A 20,614-nucleotide genomic window follows, 5' to 3' on the forward strand; every position below is an offset into this window, starting at 1 on the left:
CCCTCCCCCGGGCGGAGGGCGGGCTCCTGGACCCGTGCGCGCGCCGGGACCCGCGTCGGCACAGCCTCTGCCCGCACGATGGCATCGACCCGAGCCCCGGGGGCCAAAAAGGTGAGTGTCTTCCCCTCCTTCCCTGCGGAGCCCCCGGTCCCTGGGCTCCGAGCGACTCAGGTTCAACTCCCGCCTCGGCCCCTAGCCGAGCCTGGAGCCTTGACAAAGCACCTGGACTGGACGGCTCCCAGCCTCGGTTTCCCCAGCCGCCAGTGGGTTGGCATTTGCGGAGCCCTGTGCGGTGCCTGGCACTGTACGGAGTGCTTTACGCAAATTATCTCCTCGGTTTCTTAATTATCCCCATTTTGCAGGTGAGGAAACTGAGGCTCAGCGAGTCAGGCGACTAGCTCGGGGTCACCCATCCACTGTCGGGCGGAGCGGGGTCTCAGAGGTCGCGCTCACTGTTTCCTCCCTCAATCAACCGGCACCCGCAGCTTTTCGGGTCAAACGGCCCCAGAGCTCCTCAGAGTTTCCCTCGAGTTTTGGAAAAGTCAGCAGCCTGGCCCTGCGAAGCGCCGGCCGACAGGAAACCAGTCGCCGGCAAAGACACCCCAGAGCCGAGGCGCGGGGCGCAGGGTGGGTGGGCTTCGCGGGGGTGGGGGTGGGGCTCCACTTCCTCTCACCTGGTGGTCCCGGGCTCCAGGCCCCTTTCCCTATAAGGTCACCGGGTCTTGGCTTTATTCCCCAACCCCCCCATTTATATGTTGAGTGTATGGCTGGGGGTGGCGGGAAAGGGTGGCTAAATAAAATTAGGAAGGGCCTCAACTTGGACAAAGGACATCCCCCCGGACCCTTCAAAGTAATGCACCTGAGCTGAGTAATTCAGAAGGCGGAAGTCGGGGAAGAAATATATGCCTGGAAATGTGCACTGCCCATTTATTTATACTAAAAAGTTAGGAACAACCAAGCTGCCTTACAACAGGGGACTTTCTAAATAAATCAAGGTTCATCCACTTAATAAGTTATTAGGCAGCCAATTAAAAAAACTAAGCATGGGAACAGGCAAAGTGGTTTGGCAATGTTAAGTTACACAAGGCTGACACCAACCTTACAAAAAATATTTATATATACACACTGTAAGGAAGGACACAATAATGGTAATAGTTACATAGGAAGTGGAATATGGGTTTTAAAAACATGTTTGGGGATATGCATTTCAGATTATTAAAGTAAAATGTGGACATTAATGGAAATAAGTTCAGTAGAAAAAAAAGCAAAGAACATTGTGCTGACTGCTTTCTCTCAATTTCCTTTAATGCTGTGTTCATTTTTTTTTAAGTTTTTAAAATGTTCTGTCCCTATTCAATTTATCCAGGGACTCTGCAAGATTATCACACACTAATCTGTGTTAATGTGTACTTATAAATTCTTAGTGGGAAGGGATGTAATCTCACCTCTCACCTCAACTAACAGGTACATTTTAAGAATTCATTTAATTGCCACAGACGACACCTCCAAGTAGTTCTTTAATCCAAGAGAGCAGTCCTATTGGCAAATCTAGGCAGGAGATGGAGATATTTTAGGCAGATTGGGTTTTATGGTCACTTCCCACCACAGGGTAAAGTTGATCTCCTCCTCCTAGTAAGAATGGAGTTGCCCTGAGGACAGATCTTACATCTGGAGGTATTAGGTAGTAATATCTGCAAAAAGGGGGCATAAATGCACCCCAGAGCTCACTATCAGATCCAGGGCAGGTTCACTGCCAAACTGAAGGGAGCATGGCATGAAAATATAAATGTGCTGCAAATTAATTTACAGTGCTCTTTATTTTATGCATTCCAGTCTTTGTCATTCCAGAGCTGTCTTTAGATCATACTGGTGTAGTAATTAATTGAGGTGGTAAGAAAAGCAGTGAGGGAGGGGCTAAAAGATGCTCTGGATTCAAATCTTTATAATTTAGTTATTTTGCTAATGGCTGTATAGAACAATGGCAAATTTTAAATGTTGGACAAACATCTAGATAACAAATGAAAATGTCCTCCCTTTACTTGATATCATGAAAACAAAGGCAAAATATATACTATAATTTCCTTAAAACCCTGGCTAATTTCTGCTGAAGAGTGACATTTTTTCTCATTATTTAGGACAAAAATTCTAGCATATGATGCATCTGACAATTTTAAAAGAGTCCTGTCTCTCTGCTAACTCCTAGCATAGTTTCCTAAGGGTCTACTTGTTAGGTGCAATATGAGGTGATAGGGATATAGACCAATAAGATACATCATCTGGCCCCAAGCATCTTACCATCAAACTGAGGAGACAGGTAAGTAACCAGACACTGCAAGACAGGTGGATGCATGAATGGAGGATCTCTAAAGTAAGCAGGTCGCAAAGGAGGGGCAATCACAAGTGAGAGTGGGTTGGGCAAGGCTTTGCTCTAGCAGCAATGGAAGATGGTTTGGAGTAGAGCTGGAGTGAATTCAGTGCAGGGAGGATAGGGGGACATATGACAAGTGTTTAATAGGTACCCTTGTCATAACTCTGTGACATATTTGATGTGGGAGATAAGAGGCTAACCTATAACACTCATATTCTGTGCCAATGTTTTTGTCCTCTAGAATTGTTTGATGTGTAATATTAAATTTGATTCTTAATGTGGTTAATGTATTAAACTGTATCAGATTTTCAAGAAGAGATTTTGTACAGAATGATTATTCCTCTGATTCTCTCTTCTATATTTCTCAGTAGCAATTATCACATTATGCTGTGATTATTTGTTGACCTATTGGTCTTCCCCAAAGTAGCCAGACTTTGAGCTCGTTGAAGGCAGAGACCTTGTCTTATTCCAATGTTTATTCCACTTGCCTAGAACTATACCCGGCATGTAGGAAGGTCTCAATAAAAGTTTAAAGTTTAAGGGTTTTTTTATGTTTCAAAAGTAAAAAATGAAAAGAATGAATTGCATTTTATGGAGGAAGTATAGAGATAGGTGAGAATCAGAGTAAATATTTACATTTCTGCCATATTCAGCTAAAATTCAGCTTTAGATATAAAAATGGAAAAATAACCAGAATCAGGGGTTCTCTCTGCCAAAACAGTGTTTATGATTAACACAGCTCACACAGCTGTGTTCCATTTGCCTGCCCTCTGCATACACAGCAAAAAGCAGATGGTGTAGATATGGGGACCTGGTACTTATCCCCAAGTGTACCCTGTGTAATGTACTTTCTTGTTCTGCGTAAGAAAGGAAGCTAAACACATTTCCAGATTCCTTTGCAGCTAGGATTCTGATAAGAATTAGGATCCCCAATCAGATATACCTGTATGAGTCTGGGAAGGTAGAAGTATAGCAGCATGGTGATAGTGCAGCATTCTGGTGTCAGGAACTATAGCAGCCTCCTTCTCCCTATATGGCAGCTGCATAATATATTCCTGAAGCCAGCAGTTCAATACTGGCTTCTTTTCGCTGTAGCAGAGGAGGTAGCCCCAGGCAGGTCAGCTCAACAGTGTTTTTCTAGGAGTCATTCCTGGGGGCCCAGTGCAAAATTTTTTGCACCCATTTTTCTATATTAAACTCTTTCTGCTCAAAATAGCTGGAGTGGTTTGTATTTCCTGCAGCTGAGCTGGACATAGGGGATAAAGCCAGGATGAACCCTCTCCCTAGTCAGTCACTCGATGCAGATTGAGAAACTGTTCAAGCCATACTTTGTGTCTCGCTCATTTGGTTTAGTACTGTTAACAGGGCTGTCCTGGGAGGTAGAACAAAAGGGGCTCTGTGGGAAGATCCTCATATGTCTGCTTTAATTCCCGGTTGCTTTTATTAGACCCAGGAATAACTCAGGTAAGAACAAAGACTCTTGTAACCAAGATCAAATTAGTTTCACTCTTATTCCTTATTGTCTTTATGGTCTTCCAGCCTCTTGGAAAAAGACTGAAGAAAGTAATATATCTAGTAACGTGGCCAAAATGTTATCAGAATCTTTTTGTTGCTCAGTGTCCTAGGAAGCTTGCTCCTGACACCTTGGACCGGTCACTTTGGGTGATGATTGATTAAAGGAGAAATAGCAAGTGCCAGACACTAAAACAGAGTGAGCCAGTTTCTTTCCAAAATCTATCTCCCTCCTTCCATGATAACAGATTTGTAGCTGGACACACGGGCATTTGCTGACGACATTTTCTGGCTTCCGTTGGAGCGAGGCATAGCCATGTGGCTAAATTCTCATGGAGGGAGTGTGAGTGTGAGTGATATGAGTCACTTCTAGGTCTGAGCTAAAAACTTTAGGATGAGCTTTGCCATACTGTGACACAATATGAACGTAACTCTGACCCAGTTCCAACCATGCTGAAGAGGACAGTACCCTAGGGCAGGGGTTGGCAAACGCTTTCTGTAAAGGGCCAGATAGTAAATATTTTCAGCCTTGCAGGCCATACAGTCTTGGATGTAACTACTCAGCTCTGTTGTTGTAGCGCAGAAGTGGCCACAGACATCACACAAACCAATGGGCAGAGTCCCAGTAGGACTGTCTTTACAAACACAGGTTGTGTGCCAGATTTGGTCTGTAGCTGTCCATGTGCTGTGGAGGTTGGCAAAGTGCTGTAATGAAAGGGCTGTGCACTTTGGGACTGTTATGTGAAAAAAAAAAATACACCACTTCTATTTAAGCCACTGTTTGGGAAGCCCTCTTCTGTTACAGCAGCTTAGCTGCACCCTAAACCCAACATGTATCTCAATAAGCTGCCTCTATACCCTGCTTGATGTCTCCCTTGGATTCAGGAACTGATGGGTTTCCTAGTGATTTCACAGAACTGATATGGCTGGTTAGAACCGGCACCTGCAGCTTCTCTCCCCGATCCATGTGTTGCTTTGTGTCCCGCTATGGGCAGGTCTGAAATGAATTGGCATATTTTCAAGAAAAGGTTGTATCTTCAGCTAATGCAATCTATACAAAAGAGATCAGGATTGCTATGTGGAGTGGGGGCCGGGGGGGGGGGGGGGCGTGGCAGGTGTTGCAGTGATCAAGAAGGCATCTCTGAAAAGATGATACTTGACCAAAGACCTGAAGAAGGTGCAGGGATGAGCCATGTAGGCATAGGGGGGGCAGTGGGGGGGAGAGGTGTGTTTCAGACAAAGGAAACTGCAATCCATGGCTAACTGCTCTGGATACAACCTCCTAAGTAAGTTAGGAGTGAGCTAAATAGAAAGGTAGTAAAACAGAAAGAGACTAGATTAGGAATTTAGAAGCTCTGCAGTCGGCTTTTTTACTTTCTTAACTCTGTGATCTTGGGCAAGTCACAACCTTCCTGAGCCTGTTTCCTCATTTATACATGGAAATGAAAACCATCTGTCCTGCCTCACTCACAGAATTGTTGGGAGTACTAAATGATAACATGTACAGGAACACACTGGACCAATATAGAGCATGATTATGAAACATTGTGTCTGTTAGGATTATGTTCAGTGACTGACACAAAGAAGAGGTTTATTTTTCTCACCTAACAGGAGGTCTAGAGGTGGGCAGCCCATGGCTGCTATAGCCAGGCAAGGATGTCATTAAGAAACCTATTATCAGTCGATTCTGCCAGCCTTGGCTTGCAGCTTTCAATGGTGTGGCTGCAAGATGACTGCTGAGCCCCCAGGCATTATATTGACATTCCAGCCAGGAAGGAGAAAAAGAAACAAGAGAGAAGGGAGTGGATATCTATATCCGGAGAGCAAAACTTTTCCAGAAACTCTCCGCTGATTCCCCCTGAGTCTCACTGGCCCCACTGTGTCACAGGGCTGCTCCTGGCAGCAAGGAAGCCTGGGAATTTTTTGAAATATGGGGACATTGTCTCCCCACACAGAATACATTAGCAAAGAGGAGGAAAGAGAATGCACATTAGTTAGGCAACTGGCAGTGTTACCACAAACATGTTGAAAAACCAAAATAACTATGATGGAATCAGCACTTTCACTATAATTTGACTCATTAAATATTGAGAAAAAATAGTCACAATCCTTTGATTGCACAAAGTAGGTACTTGGATTAGCCAAGAAATACAGTATGCTCAATCTTTCTGAAATACTACTAGACATGATGTTAACAGAACTAGAGCCCTAAGAACATAATACCACCTTACCTAAAATTAGAAATTGCTTTTAGAAAAAACAAGTGGAAGGGAGCTTGGGTGATTTTTTTTTTTTCCTCTTCTTCAGGGTATTTTGGAACGTCTGGATAGTGGGGAGGTTGTAATTGGAGATGGCAGCTTTCTTATTACTCTGGAGAAGAGAGGCTACGTGAAAGCTGGGCTCTGGACTCCGGAGGCAGTAGTGGAACATCCAAATGCAGGTTGGTGCCCATGTCCCCTGGGAATGTTTATCTGAGTGACGTGTTGCTTAAATACGATTGAGAGAAGATAAAGAAATTATAACAAGTGTCTCTAAGTATCTCTGTTTCACTTGCTAAAATTGCCAAGATATGGAGACAATGGCAGTATGTGGGCTGAAGCATATGGAAGAAAATGATTCCTCTCTGTGACTCCCTCTCTCTGTGTCTCTGTCTGTCTGTCTCTGTCACACACACACTTGCATCTTCATATATAGGCAGTGCTAAAAGATATACCTTAATATTTGTCCCATGAAGATTTACCTGGTAGATGTTCAGTTTCCTCGAAATAGGAAAACTGTTATTGCTTCAGATTCATCCTGCTGACAATGTGCACACCGTGGTATAACCGTGTGTGTAGTAAGGATGAGTAATGGGAGGCACCAGCTTAACACAGTACAGACAGCTAGGTTCTGGGGATGCGAGGGCAAAGAAATAAACACAATTTTACATCATCTTCCTGGCTGGGGAAAAAAAAAGAGTTGGAGGTAGAAAATGTGATAGAATTGGTTTGTGACATCAAATTGGAACTTTAATTCTATTCTGACTCTTCTTTATGTATTTTCTCTCTTAATTAAAGTGGGAGAATAAAGCCAAAGACTGAATGGGTAAAACAGAGTACAAGCTAAGAATGGAACTTTTGATTCACTGTGATTTTATTAATATATGCAAAGTATATCAGACAAACCCAGGGTCCTGTCTTGGTTCTTCCACTGACCGGCTGTGTGACTTTGGAGAAGTCACTTGACCTCTCCAGGAATCCATTTCTTCCTCTGTTGCATGGGGGCACGACATGGACTAGTTGTGGGAACTCGTGAGGGAACCCAGATGAAGGGCCTGGCATGTCATATGACCCAGCGGCCTACTATTATCGTTTCATTTGACACCAGAGTTCTGTGGTAGGACAGGACAAAGTTTTGTCTCTTTGGTGCTCAGCAGGAAGTTTTCATCTGACCGAAGAAGACTTGTTCTTAGTTTTAAATGATCTTTCTGCTAAACAAAGAAGAAAGTATTGAAATAGCAAAGATAAGGCTACAGGACCGGGGGCAAAGGTGGTGAAGAGAGAGAAAGGCATGGCTTTCTGATAGGCCCAGGACAGCTTTCAGACTGCTTTCTGATGTCCCCCAACGCTTGCTGCTGACTTGGTTTGATGTGGGTGCCACCATGTGCATTCTGCTCTCTGTGAGAATTTCCTCCTTTTACTTTGCGGGCTGCCAACACTGACTGCAGTAGACCAGCTACATCCTTCACTACACTGCCCTATGAATAAACCTCTCTAAACCAAGAGACCAAGGGACAATTGGCCAAAAAGGCTGTAATCTCTGCATGTGACTGCACCAGCCATTGAGGCCCTGAGGTCAGCAAGACAAAATGAGCCTCCTCTATCAGTGTGCCCTGCCCTTGAATTCTACGGATTTTAATCTGTAACTTTTTGTCAGTACTAGGTTTGAATTTGGGTGTGATTGAAAGAGATGGGAGTGAGTGAGCTGCTGCTGCAAATGATAGCTTCTCTAATTTTTTATTTCAATTAAAAAAAAAAACTACTTTGTAGTTCGTCAGCTTCACATGGAATTCTTGAGAGCCGGATCAAATGTCATGCAGACTTTCACCTTTTCTGCCAGTGAGGACAGTATGGAAAGCAAGGTAACTGCGATGGTGGGAGAGGAGGAATCACCTGTAACAAAAATAACCTCTTCATGGGAAGCTATGGAATTGACTTGATGTGTTCCTACACTTTGTTACAAAATCCACATAAATTTCTATTCATTCATTATTATATAAGTATATATACTAAATAAATGAGCTTTTCCTGCCCCTTTAGGTAGAGGAGGGATAACCGGGAGAGAATAAACCCCTGGAAAGGCATGGCCATCCTTCTGTGCTATTTTTTGGAGAGAAGAAACACTTCGTAGATGTTCTTTTTGTCTTCTCAATTCACATTCTTCTCTTCTGCCTTGTCCATTTGGAGACAAGGAGGTCCTTAAAAAAACAACACTGGCCTAGAAATAAGAAAAATTGGATTTGACGTCCAACTGCCACCTGTTGGCTGTGTGACTATGCAAGACACCTAACTTCACTGAGCACTGGTTTTCTCTCTGCAAAATGGAAGCAACAGCAATGCTTAAGTTCATAGACCTGTTGCAAAGAATAGATAAGATGATGGATGTGGAAGAACTGTGAAATATTCTGCAAATGTAAAATATTAATACATGAAGTGTTAATGCCCATATACTCATTCAACCAACCAACATTTACTGAGTGCCTGTTATAATCCATTCTCTGTGCTAGGTACAAAGATGATACAAAGGCATAGACCCTATTTTGAAGAGGCTCACGGTCAAGTGTGGGAGGCAAACAAATAAAGGTATTAAAATCCAGCATAGTGAGTGCAATAATGGAAATAGAAGGTCATGGTAGCTGAGGAGATCAACTCCTGCTCTGGTGGTCTTCTCATATTGCAGTTTATATAAGCAACTTATACTCATCTTCCTTGCTCATTGGCCCCCTTGTTATCTGGTACATTTTACCTTTAAAATGCCAGGCTTACCATCTGAACTCTTGCCCTCTAACTCCAGTGGGAAGATGTAAATGCTGCTGCCTGTGACCTCGCCAAGGAAGTGGCTGGCAAAGGTGACGCTTTGGTGGCAGGGGGGATCTGCCAGACGTCAATGTACCAATACCACAAGGATGAAGCTAGAATTAAAAAACTTTTTCGACAACAGCTAGAGGTTTTTGCCAGGAAAAATGTGGACTTCTTGATTGCAGAGGTAAGCCTAGTATTAGAGGACAAAGATTAAACCTGTTTTGACAAGAATAACTACATAGTCTTCACATTTCATGAGGGTATTGGACTGGCTCATGTCCTCATTTCTTCTGTGTGGGTGATCAAAGGTTTATTTAAATGAACAGCAGTCAAGGCCAACATTTCCTCACTTGGGTGCTAGGTTCTCTGTGGAGCCAAAGGACAGACCCAGGAGTGGCCTGACCGTAGCCTTTGGTTCTGGGTGATTGCAGCAGCTAACTCAGGGCACCCTACAACCTGGGGCGAGAGGAAGGGGACAGTGGCTCAGGGAGCACCGTCTCCTGAGGGAAAGGCCAGGCCGGAAGGCTCTGTGTGTGGGGGCTGGGGCTGTGTCGGAGCAAAGCACAGAGGGTGGGGAGCTACTCAGGCTCATGCAGGCGCCACCAAGAGTTCTCTGCACCGAGTAGTTGCCTCATCCTCCTCCATGCCTGTCGTGCTCACTCCTGCCTCTCTGCTTTTGCTCAAGCATAACATGAGTGACATTTTGAAGCCAGAATCGGTAAGAATTGGTCACTGATTGAACATGAAGGCCCAGAACATTCTCTTCCCTCCGCCTCCAGAAAGAAAGCCCTCATTCCCCATTTCCCAACACAACTGCCACTTCCTGGGGTCAAGCCCTAAACCCAAGTGTTCCCCTTGAATAAGAAAATAGCCTCTGCTGGGCGTGGTGGCTCACACCTGTAATCCTATCACTCTGGGAGGCCGAGGCAGGAGGATTGCTTGAGGTCAGGAGTTTGAGACAAGCCTGAGCAAGAGCGAGACCCTGTCTCTACTAAAAATAGAAAGAAATTATATGGACAGCTAAAAATATATATAGAAAAAATAGCCAGGCATGGTGGCACATGCCTGTAGTCCAGCTACTCGGGAGGCTGAGGCAGAAGGATTGCTTGAGCCCAGGAGTTGGAGGTTGCTGTGAGCTAGGCTGACGCCACGGCACTCTAGCCCAGGCAACAGAGCGAGACTCTGTCTCAAAAAAAAAAAAAAGAAAATAGCCTCCAAACTGTTATTTGCCCCAGTCACACTACTGATCTCTAATGAAAACCTTGCCTCATCAGCCTACTTAAGGCTCTGTTTTGCCCGAGGCTGGCCAGCCCACCTGGGAACAGTCACCTGCAGAGACTGGCACGGACTCTGCCCTCTGTGTTTTCCACATGGATGGGAACACAACTTTGTTCAAAAACCCGTCGTTTGATTCTCTCCGTCACTCTTCACACTGTGCTTTTGCAGAATTGGTTTCTAACTCAAGAGGGAAGAAGTAAGGAGATTTCTGCTGCATTTTCCCCAGTTGCCTTTGAGGTCAGCTTTTCAATTGTAGCACTTTGCCACCTTGAAAATGATGTGAGTTTACCAGCCAAGGCATCCTGTCCACCTACCACTGGCAAAGAAACTGAGTCGCTATCTCTCCCACTCTGTGCCTCAGTTTTCTCATCTGGGAGAATCATCATATTTCCTTTCCTACTTAATGGAGTAGTTATGATTATCTAAGTAGAAGTGAATATAAAAGCACTTTGAAGTATAAAGCATGGCAAACTATTTTTCAGAGATTATCCTAGTTCCATAAAAGATCAGTCCAAAATTTATTAGTAAAACTTCTGTTCCCTTCAAAATTATGATTTTAAACACTCAATTACTTTTAAAACCTTTTTTTAATAACAATCATCATCTCACTGAATCAGTGACCCCTGAATGAAAACCTACATATTATTGTTAAAGGAATGAGAATATTTACTTAGAAAAGTGTTCTTTAGTCAATGTGATAGAGACACATTTCTTAGCAAGTTTTATCACATATTATATATTTGATAATTTTTACAACTGTTTTGCAACAATTTGCTTTCTACTATTCAAAATCTGCCTTATATTTGGACCAGTAGAAAAAGTGACATTTCTCTTAGTATTTTGAGTATGTCGAAGAAGCTGTGTGGGCTGTGGAAGTCTTAAAAGAATCGGGTAAACCCGTGGCAGCTACCATGTGCATAGGCCCCGCGGGAGACATGCACGGTGTGAGGCCTGGAGAATGCGCTGCGAGGCTGGCGAAGGCAGGTAATCTGGACCCATGCTGTGGGAACAGTTCAGTTGTCGTTTATGAAATTTAACACAGTTTGCCTGATATCGTGAGAGTAGTTTGGAAATAAAAGGATGAACTGGAATCGGTTTCCTTGTCTGTAAATCTTGGGAGGTGGAAGGAGATAACTAATTTCTAAGGCACCTATCAAAAACTATTAAAATAGAATAAACAAATAAATGAGTAAGAAAATGTAAAAGTCCTTTATTTCTTTGCGTAGGGGCTTCCATCGTTGGTGTGAACTGCCGATTCGGGCCCGGGACCAGCCTGAAGACGGTGGAGCTCATGAAGGAGGGCCTGGGGGCCGCAGGGCTGAAAGCGCACCTTATGGTGCAGTCCCTGGGGTTCCACACGCCTGACTGTGGCAAAGGCGGGTTTGTGGATCTCCCGGAATATCCCTTTGGTAAGCTCAGGTACATACTAGAGGTCCTTGTATTTGCCGTTGTGACAAAATTCAAACAGCTATAATAAACTATTGTCAAGTTCTATAATACGAGATTGCATAAGATAAAGACATTCGATGTTAGCCAAAAATGAGCTGTCTGAAGAAAGCATAATCTAAAGTTTATAATTTTTTAATTGGGAAAAAAAATGTCCATCAGAGTATGTACCATTTGAAAATGGGAACAGTAATGGAAATGCCATAATTATTTTATTACAGGACTGGAGCCCAGAGTTGCCACCAGATGGGATATTCACAAGTATGCCAGAGAGGCTTACAACCTGGGGGTCAGGTACATTGGCGGGTGCTGTGGATTCGAGCCCTACCACATCAGGGCAATCGCAGAGGAGCTGGCCCCAGAAAGGGGATTTTTGCCTTTGGCATCTGAAAAACATGGTAGTTGGGGAAGTAGTCTCAATATGCACACCAAACCCTGGATTAGAGCAAGGTAGGAATTTTTAAATTAATATTCTCATTATTTTTCCTTAATCTCATTTTATTGTTGTAAACTTTGTGCATGCACATGGTAACTAATAAAAATTCAAAAAGTGTAGAAATTTATAAAATGAAAAACAAAAGTTGCCTCCTCCTGACACCAGTCTCATTCCCAGAGGTATTTTTAGTCCATTTGGACTGCTGTAACAAAATATTATAACCTGGGTGACTTATAAGCAAGAGAAATTTATTTCTTACAGTTCTGGAGGCTGGGAAGTCCAAGATCCAAGGCACCGGCAGATTTGGCATTTGGTGAGGGCCTTCATTTCATAGAGTGCTGTCTTGCTGTGTCCTCATATGGTAGAAGGGGCAAGGCAGCTCCCTGGGGCCTCTTTTATAAAGGCACTAATCTCATTCATGAGGGCTCCACCCTCCTCAACTAATCACCTCCCAAAGGTCCCAACATATAAACTATGGAGAGACACAAACATTCGGACTATAGCACAGAGGAAACCTATTTGTTATTTGTGTTTTGAAGTCTTGTGACTATTTCTTGCTTCATGAGTTTTAAGCAGTAATTATTGATAACTTTTATGAAATCTGAGGAATTTAAATCACATAATCTTCTCCTTTCCTCCCCCAATTCTCTTTTTCTCAATTTTGATTCATTATATTCTTATCTCTTCTATTGGTTATCTTTTTAAGTTGAAATTATATATTTAACCACCTATTTCTTAATTCATCAATACGTCAATATAAGGCAGGATCTCTTGACTCCACTGTCTGTAAAATAAGAATTGATTCCCTTCTGCTTCTCCCCACCTTCCCTCTCTCATCCACCTCTTGGCTTCTTTAAGTTATACCATTACTTTTACAGCATCAAGGTTTATAACCATCATGTTCTGTTCTGTCATTATAATGAAGTCGTCCAAACTTTATATGCAGATTGAGCCTAAAAATATAAAGCCAGTGAATAACATTTACAATATTATTATAATTGTCATATTAAATAAGCAGGACTCATGAAATAGAATCAGAACTCAACTTTAGTTTTGTCTATCTTTTTAAACCTGCTAAATGGGTAAATTCCTTCCGTTGTCCCTATTTGAAAATACTGACATTCCCCAGGACTTCTCTGGGTACTCTTAGGCAATGGAAAGTCCCATAATCACTTTATTTAACAGACACAGTCTCAATTCAATAATTAAAAGTGTTTGGTTTCATGTAAAACCAAAGCTCAGAACTTAAAACTTACTTTGAACTTAAAACTTCTCCCTTTGTCCAGCAGAAGCCTTCAACAGGGAGGAAACCGGGAAAGTCCAATGCGCTCCTTTCTCTCTGACTTGTGCCTCCAACCCTCCCTTGTCATCTTGCTACCAGGGTATCTGCCCTCTGCAGATTCCAAGTAAGAAGAGAGAGGATGGAAAAGGGAGTAAGACTATTATTGCCTGACTGGCACCCTGATAGGAAAACTGCATTCCCTGAGGCTGGCAGGTCTTCATGAGCACTTCCATGGTTCATCAGAGCTACCCCCTGGAAACTTGTGTCTGTACTGCTCATGCCACAGGCATTTTTCTCTGACTACTACTTCCCCCTCAGACCCTGGCTTTTTCAGTAAGTCACTCCAGACATAACCTATTTTTGGGTCCCATTTTCCTTCTGGGTGACTCTCTTGGGCCAGATTTTAGATACTTCAAGTTGGCTCTCTCGCTCCCATTAGGCTCAAAATGGCTTTCACCCTTCCTGTCTATAGACAGACCCTGAGAGTGTGGTCTGATCCCAATTCAACAGCACCATCTTTGCTCACAAACAAAGTAGCTGGCCCATTGTTCTATTGTGGTCTAAACATTCTAGTGTAGAGTCAGGTGAGTCATCTGGCTGGTTCTTGGCCACCTAATTTGAAATTTCTGCAAAGTGTCTGTCTTGCAACTCCCTTTGATATCTGATTTCTATCATATCTCAGTGCTTCCAATAGAACTTCCAAACTAATGGCCTACTAAATGAGTGATTTTCTAAATATTCACTGTAGAACAAAGTGATATGCATGGGACCATGGAGAAAGACAAATAATCCTATTTTGTAAAATTTGAGCCACTGTAGGAGAATGTTCCAAGCATCAAGTTCAAATGGATTCTCTTCTCTTACATTTTATCTGCTGTCCAAATCCATGCAATATTTCAATTGCTTCAGACTTGGACTGACTTTCTTTATACAACATTTGGTCTTTTAGGGGTTTCTAATTAACTTCCTTTTTCATTGTTGAAAAAAATAACATGCTTTGCTTTCTCTGAGGTCTTCCAATTTCTAAATTATACTATTTGTAACAGTCACTCACTTTATTATTGAAGACATTTTTCTTGGGGCCCCCTGAATTATTGTTCTGTTTTGAATTATTGCATGTCTGATATATTTTTTCTCTCTTCCTGTTCTCTCTCTCTCTCTCTCTCTGTCTCTGTGTATATATATACATATATATACACACACACAATACATATGTATATGTACATATACACACACATATGTGTATATTTTTTTAAATCTGTCAATACGATGCTATCCCCTTTCCATCTCCTAGAAACCAGTCACAATCTGTGCTATCCTCTTCTCTCTGTTCAGTGCTGTTATGTATTTAATCCATTTTGCACTTTTTCATTCATTTCAGTGGGATTTGAAGTAGGCTTCATATTTGAACTGGAACAGCTTTCCTAACATAAATCTATTTAGGTTGTAAAAGTAGGCAAGGAACCATTTAGCCAAACCTTTCTTCTGGGAGATATGAATATTTACCAGAGAAGATCGTTTTTATAGGTATCACATTTAGGGGTAAAAAAAAGCACTAAATATAAGTATAATTAAAAGATGGGGAAAGCATACTTTGGTGATGATTAAAATATTGTAAATAAATGAAAAATAGCTTATTTAATTATAATCTGCTAGGGATTATGAAAATTCATTAGCCATTAGAATTAAAACATTATTCTATAGACTAAAGCAAGACACTCCTTGTACCCTGAACTCCCAAACCTACTGATATTCGCAGAAATTTATGATTACACAAAAAACCCGTATAAACTCCAGATTTCTGACATTTCATTATCCAAAAATATTGATCTAGTGTTTTGTAAATAATGTGAAAAAATTGAAAAAATATATTTAACACAAAGGTCTGACCAGAAACCTTTGTACTCTTCTTTCTTTGTCTAACAAGAAATAAATACTAACAAAGTAATTTGTATTACTTTCTTACTTTTTGAACTCTGACTCATTATATTAAAAACTGTTTTCATATACCTCTCACTATATTGAAATATTGAGTAGAGTTAGAAGGACTCTTAGAAATTTCAGAATGAATATAATTCATAAAAGCATGTAAAATTGAAACATTGTTTCTGAAAGGTGGTATGAAACCTAAGGATTGTTAATGAAGTTAAAAACGTCAGAAAATCCTCTGGCATTAATGGATATGGGTATGTTTTTATGTCTGTATGTTAAAACAAAAGTTCACTTTAGCCTGACTGTTCACCAGATCTTGAGTGTGTGTGTATGTGTACACACACATGCACATGTGTGACCTATTGGACTTATAAAATAGGTACGACTCTTTGAATTAATTAATCACATATATTTTAAACCACAGGGCTAGAAGAGAGTATTGGGAAAATCTGCTGCCAGCTTCAGGCAGACCATTCTGTCCTTCACTATCAAAGCCAGATGCCTAAGGAGTAGTGGAAGAAAACACTGAAATAATAGATCAAATAGAAGTTGTCCTCTGCCCCACCTGGAACCCTTGCTCACTGTCATCCTCAGCCTGCCCTGCTGTCTCCAGCTGCTGAGAAGGTGATGTACTGCAGCCCCTTTAGTTCGACTCATGCCTGCATATTGAGCTCATGCTGTGATTAAGCACCTCCACAGATGCTGGATGCTACCAGAGACGCAGATGCCCCTCGTGCCCTAAGGACTTACTGTCTGGGAATGCTGCTGTGCATTTTGCTGAAGATCATTGAGAATAGCCAAACTGTCTAGGGGGAATTTGACATTTTAAAATAACCAGAAGTCACTGAGAACCAAGTCTAGTGAATAAGTCAAGTGACTAAGCTAGATGCTTGAGGAAAGTGGAGCAACACTCCAAAGCAATGTGTGTGCTTTCCTTAAATGATTTGTGTTATAACTCCAAAGACAATCCCAAAAGAAAAAATGTGAAAAATGTTTTGAACAATGTCAGGAGTGTTGAAATAAGTGTATAACCTTCCAAAGTGATTACTTTCAAAGATGATTTTCATTTAGAGATGTTAGGTCTTAGAATTTTTAAAATGTCTTTATAATCACAAATAGCTAGGTTATAAATTGTGTAAGGACAAAGATCATGTGATAAGTTTCTTATATTTCTCCTTATTTAGCATTGTGCTAGACACAATAATATAATAGATGCTCAATGAAATACTTATTGTTGATTATTTAAAATAAATAAAAATAGAGAAACTGAAGATCTTTTTAAAAGTCAGAGTTCAAATCTATCTTGGTCTAATATTTTCTTATGTTTGTGTTATTTGCTGTGTGCCAATTTCTCTTTTTTTCACAACAATGTATCAATTTGTGACAATTAGTAAAATTGAGAATAACTTATCTTTTGCAGCATTTGAATATTTAAAATTTCATAGACATTCTTTGTGATAATAATAACAAATATTTATTACTTATTATGTCCCAAGCTTTGTTCTAACATATATAAAAAAGAACAAATATACATACACATATATATACTGTCATATATATATATATATATACACTACACACATATATTTTTTCCACAAGAATTAAAAATGAGAACGCGTTTTTAACACAGTAGTTTATAAATGAGGAAACTGAGGTCTAATGAAGTAACTTGCCTGAGGTCACACAATTAGTAAATGTGGGATTAGTAAATTGGGATCTGAACCCACATGGTCTGGCTCTAGAATCCATGTTTTCAACCAATCTGTTGCACTGCACACCACTGCTGCTTTTATCAGAGTCTGTCCACATTTTTCTGTTGCTGAGTTTAAGGTATTTTTTATCAACTTCCCTTAATATAAATTAGCCCTTCAGTCCTGACATGGTTGTTTCTATAATGTTGACAACGTAGAATTCATTCAATGTTTCCACTTTACCCATTATACTACACAACCCCACCCTGCTGGAAATTAGAGAATGAATAATTTACCTTCATCTCATGACCTCTAGAGTCCTTGAGGGTGATTAATCCAAACTGCTAATTAAGCACCTGAATATCTCTGCCAGCATCTCCAACAAGGACCATCAGTCTCCGTTTGGACCTTTCTAGTAGGAACTCACTACCTCTCAAGATTATTTATTTCTTTTCAAGCTGCATCTCATTCTTGGAACATTATTCCATATATCAACCAGAAATCTACTTATCTACAACTTCCACCTATTGGTCCAAATATTAGACTTTGACACCCACAGAACAAATCTATAGTTTCTTCCATGTGACAAGTGATAAATCTTCAAAAATTTAAAGATAGCTCTTAATGCTTTCCTATACTTACTCTTCATTTCCTCCAACAAAAAAGCATAGGTTTTTAAGATGTGCTTTGTCATATACTACCTGTGTGACATTAGATGGTTACTTAACTTTTCCATCTTAATTTTTTCATCTGGGTTGGGTGCAGTGGCTCACACCTGTAATCCCAGCACTTTGGGAGGCTGAGGTGAGAGGAATGCTTGAGGCCAGGAGTTCGAGACCAACCTGAGCAACATATTGAGACCTTGTCTCTACAAAAAATTAAAAAACTAGCTGAGGGTAGAGGCATATACCTGTAGTCCTAGCTACTCAGGAGGCTGAAGTGGGAGGATCACTTGAGCCCAGGAGTTTGAGGCTACAGTGAGCTATGATTGCACCACTGCACTCTAGCCTGGGCAACAGAGTTTCAAGACCCTGTCTCTCAAAAAAAAAAAAAATCCTTATCTGTAAAATGATGGTAAAAATAACATAGAACCATCCTTATTGAGGTGCTATGAAGATTAAATGAGATAACAAGATACTGAGGAACAGTGCCTGGCATGTAGTAAGGAGCCATTGTGCATTATATAGTGCAATATAATTATGTGACTTGATTTTCATCCCTCATCCTCGTGGTGACTGACTTTCTTCTGGGCATACTCTGGTATCAAAGCCTCTGCTTATTTTTAGTACTTGGTCTTGAACACCACATGCCAGGAGTGGACTGCTCTTACAATAACTGCCTGCTTAGTATGTGGAGAGGGCAGGGCACGGCACTGTGAGAAGAGCAAGGGTGAAGAGGTTATGTAGGGTGGGGGAGCTGTCCTCCATTCTGAATCCCTTCCTTGGTTTAGCAACAGCACAAACTAAGACTTTTGTCTGGTTTCATAGCATACAGTTTAAAAGTGGTATAACAAAAATAAATTATATATGGTAGGTCGTAAGGAAGTGTTTTTAAATCTACATCCATTGATCCATAAAAAATGAATATCAGTTGAGGCCCATATTATCAACAGCAGCTCATTTAGACTTTCAGAAAGAGTAAAGGCAATCATCAGCTTTTCAGATTGACAGTTGTGATATATGCAAAAATATATTTTTCAGAAGGTATTAGTCACAGGAGTGACATGGGTTGAAAGATGTGAATAAGGACAATAATAAGGAAAAATGAGTTTGAAGAAGATATGCAGACAGACCAAGAGTACAAAGAGAAGATGAGACATGACATAAAGATCAGCCTGAGCAATACTGTAGGCTGCACCCACTTGAGGAAATTGTGTGCAGCCACGGAAAATTGTGTTCAAGAAGCATATTTAATAACCTTATTGTGTGTGCCGCTTTGCTTTGATGATTTGTAGTCTGAACATTATTGATAGGACAAAAGTCATTATAGTTTCTCAAACATGCATTTTCACCTTGGGTATACTAAGTACAATGGCCTGGAATAGGATGTTGATGAGGCTAAAGTTGATAAAACTTCCAAGAGATAAGCAGGTAGACAAAATAAAGTAAGATTTCCTACATTGAAAGACTCCAAAATTTACATAGTGATTGGATCATGCTTTAAATAATATTAAAAACACATTGAGGAAAAGTATTTCAAATCATTTCAACTCCAATTTAATCACTGTGCCCCAAAATAAAGTCCAGAAAATATGCTTAGTACTTTCTTGCTTCTGGAAATGCTAGACAATACATTTGGATAATTAAAAATATTGGAAAAACAGAGACAAAATTATGATTTTGTGCAGATGAAATGGTTATATAGCTAGAAGTCTCTAGAAGATCATTTGAAAAGCTATTACAGACAATAGGAGCATCTAGTATGTGGCTGGGTAAAAACTTTATATACAAAAGCCATTGCTTTTCTATATACACTCAACAACTATGTCAAAAATACAATGGAAGAAAAGGTCTATTTCACATTTTTAGCAAAATGATTAAATATCTAGGAATAAAGTTTATAAGAAATGTATAAGAGCTATTGAAGGAAATTTGGGGATGCTACTGTAGGATGCAGAATAAGACTTGAATAAATCTGTGCACATATTCATAGAAAGCCAATTATTTCAAGATGTCAAGCTGTTCTAAACTGCTTAATAAATGCAATATAATCCCAATGAAAAGTTCCATCAGGATTGAGGGGAAATAGACATGCAAACTCTCAAGTTAATATGCAAAAAAGAAATGTAGGGATTATGGGAAAGTTAGAACAAGAGGGATAGTGAGGAAAGTGTGGCCTTGCCAGACAATCACCATACATAACATACAGTAATTAAAACCACTGGTTACTTGTATAAAAAAAATCAGTGGGATAGACTAATATATAATACATATAGAGTTAATACATGATAAAGGGGGCATTTCAGGTCAGTGAGGAGAAGCTGGATTATTTAGCAATGATAGACTATTGATCAACCACCTGGAAAGAAGAAGCTGAATCTCTTAGAATAAGTTCAGGATTGATCAAAGGTTTGATGATAAGTCCATAAAAGAAAAGCCCGTAAGAAAAAAAAATCTGGTAAATTTTAGCATACAAAAAAATTAGGCCAGTGGCTCATGCCTATAATCCTAGAGAGCTTTGGGAGGCTGAGATGTGAGGATCACTTGTGGCCAGGAGTTTGAGACCAGCCTAAGAGCAAGACCCTGTTTCTACTAAAAGTAGAAAAATTAGCCGGGGGTGGTGCCCCACACCTGTAGTTCCAGCTATTCAGGAGGCTGAGCCAGGAGAATTGCTTGAGTCCAGAAATTCGAGGTTGCAGTGAGCTATGATGACACCACTGCACTCTAGGCTGGGCAACAAAGCGAGACCCTGTCTCAAAAAAAAAAAAGTTAAATGTATGAACACATACAAAAATACTCTAAACAAAGGTGAAGTCAGATGGGAAAAATGTGTGACAGGGGTCAGAGTAACCACTCTTGCAGAAGGAGGTCTTGAATTGCTTTAGTTCAACTCTCCCCCCACCCGCACAGATGTTGTGAGGGGGCTCACCTATGTGACTGGCATTCAGAA

The 20,614-nt window shown here is 40.8% G+C and overlaps 1 protein-coding gene across 2 annotated transcripts; it reads left to right on the plus strand.

Annotated features, from left to right (window-relative positions):
• Nucleotides 1–6: 6 nt before the first annotated feature.
• On the plus strand, nt 7–16,585 carry BHMT2 (betaine--homocysteine S-methyltransferase 2). 2 transcript variants are annotated; one of them, XM_045566183.1, is made up of 8 exons: nt 7–111; nt 6,188–6,320; nt 7,909–8,000; nt 8,933–9,124; nt 11,055–11,202; nt 11,445–11,627; nt 11,886–12,114; nt 15,739–16,585. In XM_045566183.1, the coding sequence occupies exons 1-8, from the start codon at nt 79–81 to the stop codon at nt 15,818–15,820; spliced, it is 1,092 nt and encodes a 363-aa protein (XP_045422139.1). In that variant the 5' UTR covers nt 7–78; the 3' UTR covers nt 15,821–16,585. The 2 variants fall into 2 exon arrangements, with proteins under 2 accessions (XP_045422139.1, XP_045422140.1); XM_045566184.1 differs by lacking the exon at nt 7–111 and adding an exon at nt 2,240–2,314.
• Nucleotides 16,586–20,614: the final 4,029 nt, after the last annotated feature.

This window comes from Lemur catta, chromosome 12, assembly GCF_020740605.2.
Source record: "Lemur catta isolate mLemCat1 chromosome 12, mLemCat1.pri, whole genome shotgun sequence".
NCBI lineage: Eukaryota > Metazoa > Chordata > Mammalia > Primates > Lemuridae > Lemur > Lemur catta.

Bases quoted from the DNA above. Each gene is read 5' to 3' on its own strand.
- BHMT2 (XM_045566183.1), top strand. From the start codon at position 79: ATGGCATCGACCCGAGCCCCGGGGGCCAAAAAG. The intron at 11,203-11,444 runs GTAATCTGGACC...TTCTTTGCGTAG, and splicing joins TGCGAGGCTGGCGAAGGCAG to GGGCTTCCATCGTTGGTGTG. The intron at 11,628-11,885 runs GTAAGCTCAGGT...ATTTTATTACAG, and splicing joins TCTCCCGGAATATCCCTTTG to GACTGGAGCCCAGAGTTGCC.